Consider the following 18,391-nt stretch of genomic DNA (forward strand, 5'->3'; position numbering starts at 1 on the left):
GAGGGGAAAAGGAAAGGGTCCGAGGCTGTTAGGAATGGTGGGAGTTGAAGTCCAAAACACCTGGAGGGTCCCTGTTAGCCCATGCCTGCTGTAACCTAACATATCTTAAGGAACACCGAGTTGGGGAAGATTACAGAGACAGCTTCTTTCTTCCTCTCTGTGAAGAACCTACTTTTCCTGCACCTATTTTCTGGGGGCATAATACTTTATTTCTTTAGCATGTCAAGGTTGCGGTGGGACCTCTTTGGATTGAACTGACAGCTCAAATTCTCTAGCCTCCAAAGTACCCCACCATCCACTGCTTTCTACAATAATCTAATCTTAGAGTTATAAGGAACCACAAAGGCCATTTAATTCATTCCCTCTGGCATGCAAGAGCAGAAAACCAAAGTACTCACAACAAGAAATGCTTCTTAAAGGCCTTTGGATAGGTCTGCAACTCTCCAAGACAGTCCATTCCACTGTGCAACTCATTAAACTTTTTGCCTTGTCTTGAATCCAGTGCTTCATGTTCTGGTCTTTGGAACAAGACAATCCAAGCCCGTCTCATCTTCTTGAATGGCATCCCAGTGGCGCAATGGGTTAAATCCTTGTGCTGGCAGGGCTGAAGACCGACCTGTCGGAGGTTCAAATCCGGGAAGAGCGCGGATGAGCTCCCTCTGTCAGTTCCAGCTTCCCATGTGAGGACATGAGAAAAGCCTTCCACAAGGATGGTAAAACATCAAAACATCCGGGCATCCCCTGAACAACGTCCTTGCAGATGGCCTATTTTCTCACACCAGAAGCCATTTGCAGTTGCTCCTGACATGGAAAAAAAAAACCCTTCGGGTAGTTAAAAATAACTGTATATAAGATTTAATTTCCAGACCTTTGGTCATCTTGGTCGCCCTTCTCTAGACATGTTTCAGCTTGTCACTTGTCCATATGCCTCTTGAATTTAGGTGCCCAGAACTGGACAGTAAGCCAGCATAGTGTAATAGTTTGAGAGCTGGACTGTGCAACTCTGGAGAGGGGAGCTTGAATCCCTAACCAGCCAGGAAAACCACTGTGTAACTCTGGAGAGAGGAGTTTGACTCCCGAATCAGCCCGGAAAGCCACTGGGTGACTCTGGAGAGGGGAGTTTGAATCCCTACTCAACCAGGAAAGCCACTGGCTGACCTTGAGCAAGGCATTGGAGGGAGGAAACGTCTTCTGAACAAATCTCCACATTAGGGGCCCATAGGTTAAAAATGACTTGAAGACACACAACAATGACAAAGTCCTGGTGAGGTTTAGCCAAAGCGAAACAGAGTGGCACTGCTACTCTCCTCCGTTTGGACATTATACTCCTCTTGAGGCAGCCCATGATTGCATCTATTCAGAACTGCAGCTTGTTATTTGTTGTCTGTGAGATGGATGTTTTAGTAAGACTTAGGTATCCTCTCCCTTGAGAACACGAATTCAACTTCCCACCTTAACTCCCAAACCAGCCAGCTCTCCTTTCCTTGAAAACTTCAAGGAACAACAAAAGACAATTCCTTGATCTATCTATATTTCTGAAACATATATGTATATGATGTATCTTTGGAGCCCGCCTGGTGTAGTGAGCTTTGAACTATAATGTGATAGACCTGGGTCGAACCATGGGAAGCTGCTGAGTTGACCTTGGCCAAGTCTTACTTTCTCAGCCTCAGAGGAAGGCACAGGCAAACGCCTTCAGGATAAATCTCTGCAAGAAAACCGCATGACAGGGTCACCTAGGGTTGCCATCAGTCTGAAACTACTTAAAGGTACAGAGGAACCACCACAACTCATGGTCAAAGCAACCTCTAGTGATGTCCACCTTCCTTCCTTTGGATGCTCCAGCAAATACGTTAAACTGGGCTCACCCCTCCACCCTCTAAAATCCACTGCACTCCCTCCTATCTTCCCTGTGGTGACCTTGCCATGCAGCTTGGAAGGAAACTTTGCTCCAGAGCCGCAGCCCAAAAATATCAGAGGCGAGACCAACCTGGCTGAAATAACTTTATTTATGGAAGCAACTCTCTCAGGTTGCTGTAAGTTTTCCAGGCTGTATGGCCATGTACCAGTAGCATTCTCTCCTGACATTTCACCCACATCTATGGCAGGCATTCTCAGAGGTTGTGAGGTTTGTTGGAAACAAGGCACGTATATATCTGTGGAATGTCCAGGGTGGGAGAAAGAACTCTTGCCTGTTTGAGGGAAGTGTGGATGTTGCAGTTGGCCAGCTTGATTAGCATTGAATAGCTTTGCAGCATCAAGGCTTGGCTGCTTCCTGCCTGAGGGAATCTTCTCTTTTTCTCAGTCCATATCTCGCTAGCTGCCCTTGTTGGTTCTACTGCTACTCTAGCAACGAAGATGGGGGGAAGTGAAGGAAGGAAGGAAGGAAAGGGAGAGTAGATTTTCTAGGAATGGGTTGCTTCCCCATCACCTCCTCCTCCTCCTTTTCTCCTTTCCTCCCTCCTCCATTCATTGATTCCTTCTTGCTCTGCCTGCGGTGCCAACTGGGGCGGTGCAGCTGAATCAGGACACTTCTTAGAGGTCACTCACTGCCTCCAATTTCCCTTGTGCCTCCCCCCAGATTATTAATAAGGAAAAATAGTAATTGACGAAAATGATTTCTATAGTCATTTATTGGAAACAAGGGGAATGGGGAAGCCTGGGTTTTGAAAGAGGAGGCTTTAGTTTTTATGGCTGTAAACCGGGCTGAGTCCCTCAACGAGGTTGAGAAGCTCGGTATACAAAACTGTGAAATAAATAAATAAATAAATAAATAATAGTCTGCAGTATAGCCATCTCTGAGCAATTGTCCCAAATAGTGATGCAAGCTTCTCATCAAACACATAGGGAAGAAAAACACCCTCCAACTCAGGCATGGGCAAACTTTGGTTCTCCAGGTGTTTTGGACTTCAACTCCCACCATTCCTAACAGCCTCAGCCCCCTTCCATTTCCCCCTCAGCCACAGATGGGGGGGGAAGGAAGGGGCCTGAGGCTGATAGGAATGGTGGGAGTTGAAGTCCAAAACACCTGGAGAACCAAAGTTTGCCCATGCCCCCTCCAGCTGCTAGGTAAGTTTGCCATGTGCCCCTCTCAGTAAGGGATGGTCTTTCTTTGAGGGCTGGAAAGATTGGCAAAACTGATAAAAGAGCCTTATTATATGAGATGTCATCAATCTGAGGGAAGATGGGAAAAGATGCCAACAAATCCTGTATTTTTGGGTGTCTGTCCTTCACGAAGACAGAAATGCCTGCATTGTGGAATTTATGGATGGGTATAATAGGCTCATTTTATGGAGAAATGACTCAGTGAAATAAAATCAGAACTTTCAATTGCTATATGTATAATGCAAACTTGTTAATAGTTACCTCCTGGTTTCTTTTTCAAATCAGAAGCAACTTGAGAAACTGCAAGTTGCTTCTGGTGTGAGAGAATTGGCTGTCTGCAAGGACATAACACAGGGGACTCCTGGATGATTGATGTTTTACCATCCTGTGGGAGGCTTCTCTCATGTCCCACATGGGGAGCTGGAGCTGACAAAGGGAGCTCATCTGTGCTCTCCCTGGATTCAAACCTCTGACCTGTCGGTCTTCAGTCCTGCCATCACAAGAGTTTAACCCATTGTGCCATCCTTTATTGTTATTTTCAAAACCTGATGACAATAAATGCTTTTGCCCTTACATCCTGGGGCAGTGTAGTATCCTTATTTTATCCTACTCTGTTCTGTTTTCAGTAGCCCTCCAAGCAGTTGACAGTTGTGGCTCTCCAGATGTTTTTAGACTGCAGATCCCATGATCCCTTAGCATCAGCCATGCAAACCTCTAAGTCAAATGGAAGTTGCATCAAATATATCTGTAGGGCCACGATTGCCCATTCTGAGATAGAGGACGTGTCCGCAATCTAGTACTCTCCAGATGTGTTGCACTGCAACTCCCATCATCTCAAACAGCCACACCTTGGTGAGCATGTTGATGGGAGTTGTTGTCTGGCATACCTTGCAGAAGCCTTTAAGAATACAGCATACACCATTTTGAAACAGGAATATTAAGACAACTCGCATAACAAGAGCTGTACCTCTTCTTCTTTCCACCATGTCATTACCTTGCTTTATGTCTAAATTATCCTCGTCTCATGCAGACTCCCAATTTTAGCTGGTCCGAACCTTTGGGAAAGGCAGCCCAGAAAACTTCTAATCATAAATCATTTAATTTCATTGTGTCACATCGAGTTTGGCCATCAGTCAACCAAAATGAAATAGCTCACAACTACTTATTTCCCAACTCTGGTTTACAGAAACCAACATTAAGCACCTGAAGTACATGAACAATCTGAAAGGAAAGGGGAAGAAGACATTATTACATTCTAGCTCCTTGGTTGGCAATTTAGGCACTGTACCAGGACTGTGATTAAAGATGGAAAAGATTTTTTTTGTAATTATTTATTCCCTGGTTGAGAAACAGATTTGCTAACAATTGGTAAGACAGATATGAGAGAATTTTGTACCATTTTCTCCTGGTATTCTAAGCGCAGTAGAGGAATTATTTTGTGGAGAAAATATATATATGAGTTCTTGGAGAGGTGTGATTTACTGAGCAGAAAATAGAATTATTGCACACACTAAAATGGAATTTCCTGGTCTGGGCATTTATTTATTTTTTTTGGTTGTGTCAGGAGCGACTTGAGAGACTGCAAGTCGCTTCTGGTGTGAGAGAATTGGCTGTCTGCAAGGGGATGCCCGGGGATGCCCGGATGATTTGATGTTTTTATCATCCTTGTGGAAGGCTTCTCTCATGTTCCCGCATGAGGAGCTGGAGCTGATAGAGGGAGCTCATCCGCCTCTCCCCGGATTCGAACCTGCGACCTGTCGGTCTTCAGTCCTGCTGGCACACGGGTTTAACCCACTGCGCCACCGGGCTCTGGGCATAAAATGATGGCCATGTTCCTGCATCAAACCCATAGCCACCATGTTGTATTTATGCTGTATCTTCCCACCGGACAACTGAAACCCATCTTAAAAGCCAGTGAGCTGCCCAAAGCAATGGGGATCTATCCGTTGGTGAACAGGGCACTGCAAATGATGTGACCAGGTCTACTTCTGCCAGCAAGTGACACTGCAATGAAGAGCTGTGATAGGACCTCACTGGGGGCCCTGCTTTTGCTTCTCGCAGTTTTGTTCCCTGGTGGGAGGGGACTGGTTGCATCATCCTGCAGCGTTCTGCTTGCCAGCAGCACAAACCTCTGTCACGTCAGATGAATGACTGGCTTTTAAGGTGTGTTTCAGGGTCATTTGTGGTTGTGGCAATGCTGCTACGATCCCAAATGCCAAGATGAAACAGTTCTGAAGTTTTAAATGTAATGGATCATTAATAATTGGATGCCAGCCACAGTAAACTTTGTTGTTGTGTGTGCAGAAAACACAACACCCCCTTCCTATTGCATGCTTTTCTCTGCAGAATATTTCCTCTTCAACATTTTGGGACACTGGGCTATGAGGAGAGTACAGTGGTGCAAAATTCATTTTTGTTCACTTTTTCCTGAAGCCAAGACAAAACAATAGTAATGATTTGTCTTTGCATGTGGGGATAAAATAATCAAGGATTTGCATTCCTTCTCCATTGGTTGCTGAACCATAGCTCCCATTATACCTCACGATTTCCTATGTCGGCTAGGTTTGATGGAATCTGTAGTTCACCATCTTCTAAAGCAGTGTTTCTCAAACTTCCTAATGCCACGACCCCTTAATGCAGTTCCTCATGGTGTAGTGACCCCCAATCATAATATTATTTTTACTGCTACTTTGTAACTGTAATTTTGCTACTGTTGTGAATCGTAATGTAAATATCTGACATGCAGGATGTGTTTTCATTCACTGGACCACATTTGGTACAAATACCCAGCTTGCCTAAATAGGAATACTGGTGGGATTGGCGGGGTGGGGTTGATTTTGCCATTTGGGAGTTGTAGTTGCTGAGATTTATAGTTTGCTTAAAATCAAAGAGCATTCTGAACTCCACCAACAATAGAATTGGGCCAAACTTCCCACACAGAACCCCTATGACCAACAGAAAATATTGTGTTTTCTGATGGTCTTTGGTGATCCCTCTGACACCCCTCACAACCCCCCAGGGATCCCAACCCCCAGGTTGAGAAACATTGTTCTGAAGGGTCACATGTTTCCCAAAGCTGATCTACAGTATAATGCAACCTGCAGCACACACTATAGCAGCTTCAGCAAAAGTAGATTTGGGCAACTTCTGGACCTTCAGCTCCTAGCATCCTTTACCATTACCTATACAAACCAGGGGTTTTAAGATTTGCAGTACATATGATGCCTACCCTGGCCTAAACTAAGCAGCTCTATCTATCTGCTTGTATGAGGAACCAACTGAGATTTCTAAATCTACGGGCTTGAAGTCTATAAATGAGAACAGGTCAGGGGTTGGTTCTAAATCATTTTGAATAGGAACTTTATTTTGTAAAATGTCATGCTTAGTCATTGAACATATAAATCAGAATGTTAATAAATAAGTTCTTGGTCAGTTCTGATCACATCAAAGCAGACAAATGCTCATAATTTGCATCTCAGTTTCCAAGTTTATTAGTTCTTCCTTACTATGTATTAGGTTTTGTCCCTTTGTGAATTAAACAAAACATCCATATTCCCTTGCATTCCTATGATCCCCAGTCTCTCCTTCTTGCTACCTCTGACACACTGAATGTTTTGGTTATATACACTTTGCAAAAATATAGTTTTACCAATACCAACACAAAAGAAATGAATATATTGTTTGTTCCAGAATTACAGGTAAATTGATACATTTTTCTGGATTTGATTACTAACAGCTCCCAGACTCCACATACAGCACGATCAGTGACTGAAACCTGAACTGGTGAGATGGATCCATTTAAAGCATAGAATCGGAGAGGATTTGTCATGCTACATCCACTGCAGAGCTTGGGGAATTTTGTTTTTGGACTACAGTTCCTAGCCAGGGCTAAGATGGGTATTCAGGAGCTGTTGTCCAAAGGTATTTTTTCCAAGCACTGATGGCCCATTTACACACAAGCAACTCATCCTATAATGTTACTGTGATATCTATTGGACAGGCAGGACTAGCCTTAGCAATACCATAAGACAGAGTGAGGTACAGATTCAAAAAGCAGAAACTGGGTAGTGAGGAAGTAGCAGCCAAAACTGGGATATTGAAGCTGTTTGTTCCACTGACTTGATCTTGTGAGTTCTTTCCTGAGATGTAGTAGAAGATATGCACCATTGCCAATGCTCAAGTAAGATCTTACTCAGTTCATTTTTTAAAGAAAATTTGAAAGAATTGTCTAAATGGCCTTCTGCAGCATTGGGAAAGAATCTTAAATGAGAATCTTCACAGTTCAGGACTTCTGTTCTATAAAAAAATGAACTTTGTTTTTCACCCAGAAAACCATGTTTTCTGATCAAAAGTGTAGTTTTGTCCCAACTATGAATAGATTTTTCAAAACAATGTAATTGTCAATGGATTTCTTGTAACAAGAAAAAGAATAGTAAAATTATTTGTTCTTTCCATCATAATTTAAATATTATAGCCTGATCAGTTTTGGGGAGAGATGCAGAAGCATGATGGCCTTCATCTCAGGCTGTCAAATGTCTTGGCTCAATCTTGTGATCAGAGACATATATGTCAGTCCTTGTGTCATGAAGGCCAATGGATCCGGTGCCATTCACAAGGGCAGAGAGTTACCAGTGTGTCAAAGCCAATAGATCAATAACCTGCTAAACCCTTCATCTTCCTACAGCTGCTGATTCTTTTAACCACAAGAAGTTCTTTGAAATGGTGGGGTTGAAAAAGAAGAGCCATGACGAGGTGAAGAAAGTTTTCCACATTCTGGACAAAGATCAAAGTGGCTACATTGAGGAGGATGAACTGAAGTAAGCAATAAGATAAAATAAAATACCTTATGAAATAAAGACTTCATTAGAAATAATTATTTTTTTTAAAAAAATATCATCAGAAATTATGTCTCTCAGTTGCCAGGAATCTCTAATGATGAGTCTCTTGGTCTGACAACAATTTTCGTAGTTCAATACTTACTCTACACAAAATTCACATTTTCTTTGCACAGAAAATGCTGTTTTCTTCAGGGAGGGGGGGGATCTATATGTGAACTAAAATACATTATGAGCAACCCACACTCCAAAAGATATTTCCCCCAGAAGTGTTTGTGGGCCTCTTTAGTTCACCCAGTACTCTATAGTATGCCCAAAGTATAGTCAAAATATAATGTTTGTTATTATCCATGGTTTCAAGAGTTGGGTCTGGGATTGTATCCCTGCAGATATGGGGATTGTACTGTAATCTTCAAAAACTCTTCAAAATAGAAAGAAAACTGCTGAAATTACTGTTTCCTTCAGGAATTATACTACTCAAGAATTACATCCTGAGGCAATAGTAATGTGACAACAAAACTTGGTAATGTTGCATTTTGGAATTCAGTCACTAGGATCACACAGTTTTGGTGGCTTTTGGGCACTCTAGTCTAATAATTCTATAATACTTATGGATTAATATGGCTCATGGACTGGAGAAAGCCTTAGAGTCATTTATGCAGATCCAGGCCCCTTCCACACAGCTGAATAAAAACCCATATTATCTACTTTGAACTGGAATATATGGTAGTGTGGACACAGATAACCAAGTTCAAAGCAGATATTGTGGGATTTTCTGCTTTGATATTCTGGGATAAAGGGCTGTGTGGAAGGGCCTTAGAATAAGAATTGTTGTGCTAGATTGCCTGTCATTCTGTCCTAGAACAATGTGTGGCCTCTCTTATGTAAGAAGAAAATCCATTCCTTAGAACCAGAAGTATTTTTCCCACTGAATCCTTCTGTCACTATTGGGATTTTGTGAAGTGATTAGTGTCTAAAGAAGCTTTACTAATTGATGGGTAAAAAGAAAGTCTGGAGGTAGGAGTGGGGAAAAACCAGAGTGGAAAAGATGCCAGATCTCAGGATATATCAGGCTAAAAATAGAATGACACATTGGCAGAGTGGGCAGTTTAATGCTATGCAGCCATAGTAAATTTTCATCCATCTCTGCCAAATGTTCCTGGTACTTCACAAAACTGCATCTCCCATTGTAGTTAGCCATGGCAGTTGGTGGTATAAAACTGTGTTAATTCTACAATGTACACCCGGTGCTGTAGCCAGAGGGGGGAGGGGTTAAGGGTTCAACAACCCCCCCCCCCCCCAAATATGTCAGGTTAAAAAAACCTGGTTTACTCATAAATTTTAACTGGTTAACCAATGTATGAGTAAATCAAGTTTTTTTAACCTGACATATAGTGGGGAGGGGGGTTGAACTTTTACCCCCCCCCCCCCCCCCCCCGCAAGCCATGGCCTTGGATGCAACCCCTTGAATCAGGAGAACAGAATTTGAATCCTCACCCAATCATGGAAACTTGGGTGAATCACACACTCTCAGGGCGGTTCCACATATACATTAAACCCACTTCAGAGCAGGTTTAAGAAACCTGTTCCAAAAGGGGTCTAAATCCACACAGGCTAGGGGAAAATGGACTTTCCCCTCTGGCTGTCCACATGTTATCCTGAATACAGGATAGCAGGTTGTCTGGGTGCACCCTTAGTCTCCGAGAATGGAAAACACAAATTCTCTTTGAACAAATCTTGCTAAGAAAACTCTGTGGTGGTGTCTCCTTTGGGCCATCAAGGGTCAGAAATGGTTTGGAGACAGACAGCAGCAGCAACAGTAACAGCCCTTGAAGCACTGAAGGCAGCTTGGCTTTTGAACAAGCAATGATCCATCTATGGACCAGTATCTCAGTGTAGAGAAAGGTCTAAATTTCCTATAATCCCTGAAGTACTCCCCCAGACATCATAGGATTGCAGCCTGAATCATCTGAGAAAAAAATCAATTCTAATTTCAGGTGGATATGCAAATAACCACAGTGTTCCTCTTATTGAGTCACTGGGTTGGATAGTGCCAGCATATTAGTTTTAACTTGGGGGGAAAAAACAAGGAAAGGGTCCGGACTTAAGGAACATGATCCCTAGCTCTTCCTTTGTGCCTTCCCTCCCTATTTCCATGAGTTGAGCACAGAACAAAACATTTTAAAAGGAGAAGAATTCTCATAAGGGAGAAATGGATAGAAGGAATCCGTAACATGTCTTGAAATAACTGCTGAAGCATCTGAAACTGAGCATTCCCCAGTGAGCCTCTCTCCTACCTGAAGCAGCTTCATGTGACAATTTTCACTCTTTCAGTGACATTAGAAGGTCACCCTTACCAGAAAGAACAGGAACCAAATCTTTCTTTCCATGATAGCCTGTGCTCTGCATTGGGCTAGATGAGAGTCAATAAAAAGAACTTCAGTGAAAGCACGATGGAGCTCCAAATGAAATAATCAGATCACCAAGATTCCTGTGTGGTCGAACGGATTATGTCATATATAATCCCTCTGCTATCTCAAATAGACAATCTCCAAGGGCCCTTCCACACAGCCCTATAACCCAGAATATCAAGGCAGAAAATCCCAGAATATTTGTTTTGAACTGGGTTATCTGAGTCCACACTCAGATAATGTGGAATTTTCTGCCTTGATATTCTGGGATATAGGGTTGTGTGGAAGGGCCCTGAGCTCCCTGAGAAACTATCAGCGATAAGTGTCCTCATTTATGGCCATCTTCTGTTACTGTTGTTGTGTGACTTCAAGCCATTCCACCTTATTTCAGCCCAAAGGCAGCACTCTCATATTGTTTTCTTAACAGGATTTTTTCAGAGGTGAGCTTGCCACTGCCTTCTCTTTTGACTGAGAAAGGATGGCTTGCCCAAAGTCATCCATTGGATTTCCAATGGGGATTCAAGCCATGCTCTCCCAGTTCTAGACCAATACTCAGATCACTGGACCTTTGAGTCCTCTGCTGTTTAATTGGTTTGATGTTAGATTTGTTAGAAGGGTTAGAGTCATATGCAAATTGGGCCTGAACACCTTAAGAACTACATTGTCCCAGAGGTAAACTACTCCAAGGTTTTGAAATGCTTCTTTTGATAATTATAACCTCCAGAATCCCAAAGCCAGTACAGTCAATGGCTATATTGTTTGGAAGATTCTGGGAATGATGCTTCCAAGCTATGCTTCCCTCTCTTTACAAAAACTGAATCATAGAATCAAAGAGTTGGAAGAGACCTCATGGGCCATCCAGTCCATCCCTCTGCCAAGAAGCAGGAATATTGCATTCAAATCACAACTGAGGGCCCTTCAACACAGCCCTATATTCCAGAATATCAAGGCAGAAAATTCCATATTATCTGAGTGTGGACTCAGATAACCCAGTTCAAAGCAGATATAGTAGGATTTTCTGCCTTGATATTCTGGGTTATAGGGCCCTTCCACACAGCCCTATATCCCAGAATATCAAGGCAGAAAATCCCACATTATCTGAGTGTGGAAAATTCCATATTATCTGAGTGTGGACTCAGATAACCCAGTTCAAAGCAGATATAGTAGGATTTTCTGCCTTGATATTCTGGGATACAGGGCTGTGTGGAAGGACCCTGAGAACTGCAATATAGGTGTTGCAGTTCTCTTGCCAGCACTTGCCAGCACCATCAAAAGTGAAGCTATCTGCCATCAGAAATGTGATTATGTCTTATATATAATCCCTCTGCTATCTCAAATAGACAATCTCCAAGGGCCCTTCCACACAGCCCTATATCCCAGAATATCAAGGCAGAAAATCCCACATTATCTGAGTGTGGACCCAGATAACCTAGTTCAGAGCAGACATTGTGGGATTTTCTGCCTTGATATTCTGGGTTATAGGGGTGTGTGAAAGGCCCCCTAGATACACTGTTCCAAGCCTTCGGAGTGTGTTGTAAATGTGTTTTTGCCCCAGCAGACACTAATCCAAGACTTGAAAAAGCAACACTAAAAACTCGAAAGAGCAACACATTTTTAAAACAAAGAGCATTTTAACCAACATAAACATGCCAGTATTTCAATGCGAAGTGTGGACCTGCTTTTGGCTGATGAGATAGTTAATTAGAATTGTTGTTGTGTGCCGTCAAGACATTTCAGTCCTGGGGTGACCCTAAGTCTAACATTAAGATCAGGGGGCAGGTAAATGACTTTAGAGGGCTGTATCTGGCATGTGGACCTTACTTTGGGGATACCTGCTCTAACCACTCTACCGGTACCATAGCAAATGCTTTTGATGCAATTCTTTATTTATTTATTTTTCATTTTTAAAGCTGAATAGCATTATGGTTTGTAGTGTTTTAAGTGCAGTTTACCTATCTCTCTCTTCACAGGTTCGTATTGAAGGGTTTTACCGCTGAAGGCAGGGACCTCTCTGATAAAGAAACTAAGGCATTCTTGAATGCTGCAGATAAAGATGGAGATGGCAAAATTGGTGTTGATGGTGAGTGCTCTGTCTTGAAGGGTTCAAACATGGTTCAAAGAACAGTATACCATAGAAAGTATGACTATGCGTTTAAATGTGATGTTCCCCTGAAATGTACTGGCACATATTAGGAACTATAGAGTGAGCCGTGGTGGTATAATGAGTGAAATCCTTGTGCCAGCCAAACTGCTGACCTGAAGGTTGGCAGTCTGAATCCGTGAGATGGGGTGAGCTCCGTCTGTCAGCTCCAGCTTCCCATGTCCCGTGTGGGGACATGGGAGAAGCCTCCCATGGGATGGTAACACATGGAATGGTAACACATTTGGGTGTTCCCCTGTCCCCTGGGCAACATCTCTGCAGACGGCCAATTCTCTCACATCAGAAACAGCTTGCAGTTTCTCAAGTTGCTTCTGACATGATAAAAAAATGTACTATAGAAGAAGAGTGTGTGCTTATGTGAGGGCATTCAAAGGATCAATGGAGTATTTTAAAAATATTCAGAAAAAGCAGTTGAAATTATTGATAAGAATATTGGATTGATCAGCAGCTTCACAGCTCAAAACTTATTCTGCACAACATTTTATGGGGCTGCTTTTCAGAGGAAGCAATCTTTTCTGCACATAGAACAACATTTTCTGCACATAAAAATAATAAATTTTACACATAAATATTATTTCATGCACTGAAAAAAGCTGTATCCTGCACCAAAATTGTAATAGGGACCTTTTCTGCACAAAATCTAAACATCATTGATTAGCACAGAAAACAGCATTTTCTTTGCAGACAAAGTCTTTTCTGCACAGAAAATAATATTTCTTTGTTGACTTACTGGCCAGAATCAGTCATAAGACACTTTATTAAATACACTTATTATAGCTAGTGTAGGATTCTGGGCACCATCTACTTTGCAGATAATGCAAAGCAAACATGAGTGAATTTTTCATGGAATAAGACTCAATTTGTGAACAGACATCAAAATCAGTATCATTTCCAAAAAATTCTTGAAGTTGAAGGGAAATTGCTAAAAATACTTTTGACTCTTTCAAAATGAAATATCATGAAGAAATTATATCCCTGGGGACTTGTGGTGGCCCCATCCACTTCATAGTGTTTTCTTAGGCAAGGAGTACTCCAGATGGTTGGCCATTGCTTTCCTCTGAATTTTTAATCTACAATACTTGATATTCTTTGGTGGTTTCCCTTCCAAATACAAACAAGATCTGATCCTGCTTAGCTTCCATAATTAGATGGGATCTTATTTTTAGACACAGGATAGAATATACATATTTAATAAGTCATTAAACAAACAAACAAACATGCACAGGCTTTAGTAAGACCAAGGCATTCAGTCCCAGAGTAGGCTGCTTGTTGTATATCTCAGCATCAGCTTCCAGGGGGCCTTTGACAAGAGGAAAGTCATTCTGGCTGTCACTGGATGTGACTAAAAGTCAGGTGTTCTCCCTGCAAAGAATGGCCCGTCTTCAAAAGAAGCTATATTTCTGCAACAGACTTTGAGCCAGCATCAATTTCAGTCAGATGTTTTATTCTTTCTCTGGAAAGATGTCCCCCTTTCATGATTCATGCATGCAGGCCACCATGCCATACTAGAAATAGGAGTTACTGGCATATGCTTTTGCTCATGGGGACCAGGAGATGCTTGCCATGAATTGATTGGGGAACTTTTGAAGACACAAAGAGACTGAAACTAGTCAAAGAAGAGGTCTAGCATCCACCAAAGTGTCTCTTCAAAAGAAATATGAATTAAGTCCATAGAAGTCTAGATGGCTTGTAGATTTACAGTGTAAGCTGCATTCTGTTTACTTACATAGTGCCACCAAATAAAACAATAAATAAAACAATAAAGCAGACAACCTTGTCATAGTGTACTAAAAATTAACAGTAAGAGCTTTTATTAAATACATCTGTTGGCAATCAACATTTTTTTTACCTATTTATACCCCAGCTTTCTTTACCCCAAAGGGGACTCAAGGCGGCTTACATATGGCAATTATTCAGTGCCATAAACACATACAACATTAAGCTTAAAATTCATTGAATTAAAATTAATACATATTTTAAAAATTTAAATTACATTCAATATTAAAATCACACCATCCAAAAATTGTAGTCTGAGGCCATTCCATAGTCATTGCACATATTCCAATTATATTATATTACATTATTGCACTGCTTCTCCAAAGGCCTGGTCCTAGAGCCAGGTTTTTACTCTCCTTCTGAAGACTAGGAGGGAGGAGACTGATCTAAGGTCACTAAGGAGGGAGTTCCACAGCCAAGAGGCCACCACTGAGAAGCCCCTGTCTCCAGGCATGTAGCGAAATTCTCAAGGTGGTTCACGAAAAGGCCTTACTGGTCCATTATTTAAACTGTTATGTTTATTCATATAATGATCTGATCACTATACTCAATATATCCCATATGCATGGGGGTATTGGGGTAATGATACAAAAGGTTTGCCAGGGTAGACCCTCTTCCACTCAGACTCAGTCCCCCCCCAAAACTCAGCCCCCCCGAACCCCCCCTGAAAAAAACTCAGCCCCCCCCCCCCCCGAATCGAAATCCTGGCTACGGGCCTGCCTGTCTCTCATCCCAACCAGTCGCATTTGTGAAGAAGGTGGGACCAAGAGCAGGGCCTCCCCAGAAGATCCTAATCTCCAAAGGGGTTCATGGAGGAGATATGTTTGGACAGATAAACTAGGCCGGAACCATTTAGGGCTTTATAGGTTAAAGCTATCACTTTGCATTGTGCTTGGTAGCAGACTGGCAGCTAGTGGAGCTGACTTAATAGATGGTTTGTATGCTCCCTGTACGTTGCTGTAACCGTTCTCAAATTACTTAGACACTGAGATACCAAAGATCTATGTAAGTGGGAAAAAAGCTAAAGTCCCATGCACTACTTTCTTGTGAAAATTGCTCTAGCAACTAAATCCAATAAACTTCAAACAGATGTTTCTTGAACAAGAAACAAATGTCACTTTTAACAATATAGTCTCATGTTTCTACTGGATTTCTATTAACACATGCAATATTATATGAGGCTAATTCTTTCAAGTGTTTCTTTCTAAGCAGATTATGTGACTTTTCTAAAAATCCCATTTGCGTTCAAAACCTTTCTGGTGTTTTACACGTTCCTTTAAAAAGTCTTGTGGTCAGATCATCTTGCTTCACATATAACAAAATCCAAAACTGACAACAGGGTGATACCTTTATTAACCAATTAAAATGCAAGCATGTAAGCTTTTGAAGCTTCACTGGCTTCCTCATCAGGCAAAGAAATTGAAAATCATACAGGAGACGAAATGTGACGATATTAGAGTCACAGGTCTACATTTTATCTCAGGCATTTCTTTGGTTGTCAGTTAAGATGGTCTCGAGAGATATCAATGTAGGCAGAGGTTTCATATTTATGTCACTGAGTGTTATATCAAAGTGGACAAAGTGCATCCCATGGGTCAGACCTTCATAACCCCACTCACCCATCCCACTTCCAGTCCTTCCATACACCAAAACCAATACCTGGCCCCAAAAAAGTGATTTTCTATTCCTTTAAGCTTCCAGGAGTACCAATTTTCTAGTAAAACAAGGCATGACATAAAATCTTTGACTGCAGACTGGAGTATATGAGATTTGTAGACCCAAACTTGGGGTGGGGGGAAGAGAGAGATGGCTTACTCTTGTGCAGATTGGGTGATCTCAGGATACCAACTCTTCCTTTACTCATTTTTAAAAACAGCTTCTGTGGTGTCAGCCATAAAGTATCAACTAGTGCAGGGTAGGAAACTGACCACATTAATGTTTTGTATTGCAACTCCTATATCAGTTGATTGAAGTTTATAGATATTATAGAACCATTTTTTAAAAATCTGCATGTTCTCAGCTGTCCACTTCTAGTGTTCTGCTGACTCCAGTGAATCAATGAGCTGAGACTGGATTTCATGAAACATAAGTAGTGAGGATAATACCGGAAAAGCTACACAACGCACGGCTCTATCTTTCAGCCTTTGATTCACACGCTTTCTCCCTTAGCAACTGCTGCAGAACTTGGAAAGCTTCCCCCCGCTTTGGATTACAACTCCCAGTGGCCATGCTGGCTGGAGGATTCTGGAAATTATTGTCCAGTAAATAACATTTCTCCTGTCTGATATGTCACCCAACAGTTTGGCCTGCTCTGCACACAGTGCACATGGTTTCTTCACTGATCTTTACTCTCATTATATTTCTCATTATATTCACAAATTCCAATTTATTGACAAAGAAATAAACAAAGACATGACTTTGCAGTGGATTGTTGTTGTTGTTCATTCGTTCAGTCGTCTCCGACTCTTCGTGACCTCATGGACCAGCCCACGCCAGAGCTCCCTGTCGGCCATCACCACCCCCAGCTCTTATTAATAAAAGAGTTCTTGCTCCTGCAGTCATATGCAGTCTCCTCAGTGAGTTTTGAAATTAGGGAAATTGACTTTTGTTAAGGAGATGTATTGCTTTCACATATCAACAGTAACTGACCATTGTAAAGATTTGAAAGAAAAATATCACCATGGTCAGCCCTTTGAAAATTGAGGTCAAGGGACACAATTTCCATCTTTTTGGATCCTATTACAGTTGTCCCTCCACATTTCTGGATGAAGCATTTGCAGATTTAATAATTCATTGATTGCTGCATTTACTGTAATCTCCAGTGCCGCCCTACACATTACTGAAAAAAATATGTTCTCTGTAGACATTTGTAAGTCCTTCAGTGTGATTCTATCATGAGCTTCTGCAGAAGTGGACCATGGGATCACACTGGAAGATTTACAAATGCCTAAAGAAGTGTTCTTAAAGTTTGTGATTTTTATGTTTGTTTGTTTTTCACTTTCATGGGACCCTGTGGCCCTGACCTCCATAGATGTGGAAATACCACTGTACACTCTATCCCACTTCACCAAATGTAGAAATATGATTTGTACATGAAGCTGTAATAACAGTCAGTACTGCTTCTGAAGGAGGGTTGTTTTCAACCAACTCTCATGCTAAAATAAAAACCAGTTAGCGTTGCCTTGTTCCTATTTTTCTCCCTTATCTCTTCCTGCTTTTTATTCCCATCTTTCTACTTCTTCTCCAGAATTCACAACCTTGGTGGCTGAATCATAAAGGCGTCGACCAATCCAAACCCTTCGTTCACCCTTCACCGCCTGATTCCAACTGTTCTCTGCTGACCTCCTTGGTTTCTCTTCTATTTATTTATGTTGTTTTATACTCCAACTCTGTTCTCTGCAGCTCTGCAACTCTGTAATTGCGCTGAAAGATGCTGTTAAAATAATAAAGGTCACATCAATCTGGGCTCCACTCTTTCTGGCTTCCATGTATGGCTCATTTGATTTGGAAAGGAAGGGAAAGCCAGGGTGGGGCTGGGGGTCTATTCCTTTGGCCTGTTTGGTTCCCTCTCCGGCTGCAGCACAGGTCATTTTAAGGACAGAAGCATTTAACAAAATGACTTCAACAGGAATATGTGAATGGTAAATAATTTAATCTCATCTTGCTGCTTTGTGGCAAGACTGATTTCGTTGTCCTAAAAGTCTTCTGGATTAATGGAAACGTATGCGCAAACACTCACACACAGAGACATGCAATACATCTCTCGGTTGCACAACTTCATTTAGCAGTCCTTTGACGTAACTGTTATATGGAGCTTCATAGCATCTTAACATCTAACCCCACATTTGTTTTCTGCTGAAATATTTTTGGAAAATCTTTCTCTCTATAAATTACTGAGTTACATTTTCCAAATGCAGGGAGTTATTTGATCAAATGCTTGTATAACAACATTACTCCCATGTTAAAGATTCGTTTAGAACTAGCTGTAATGCAGTCAGATCTCAGGTGGACAATATCTCATGCCCAGTGCTTGCCAGTAGTTTAGGAGAGGCAATGAACTGACGTGCATTAGCTTGAAGAAATGATTAGAAAAGAAATAGCTT

The 18,391-nt window shown here is 41.7% G+C and overlaps 1 protein-coding gene across 1 annotated transcript in view; it reads left to right on the forward strand.

The window, feature by feature from the left end:
• Window positions 1-17,753, forward strand: part of PVALB (parvalbumin) — a 35,683-nt gene extending 17,930 nt beyond the window's left edge. The window contains exons 3-5 of the mRNA XM_060776984.2: window positions 7,790-7,922; window positions 12,322-12,431; window positions 17,536-17,753. Of these exons, the coding sequence (XP_060632967.2) occupies window positions 7,790-7,922; window positions 12,322-12,431; window positions 17,536-17,564 (272 nt within the window). The 3' untranslated portion in view covers window positions 17,565-17,753. The remainder of the gene's footprint in view (window positions 1-7,789; window positions 7,923-12,321; window positions 12,432-17,535) is intronic.
• Window positions 17,754-18,391: the final 638 nt, after the last annotated feature.

Source organism: Anolis sagrei, chromosome 5 (genome assembly GCF_037176765.1).
Source record: "Anolis sagrei isolate rAnoSag1 chromosome 5, rAnoSag1.mat, whole genome shotgun sequence".
NCBI lineage: Eukaryota > Metazoa > Chordata > Lepidosauria > Squamata > Dactyloidae > Anolis > Anolis sagrei.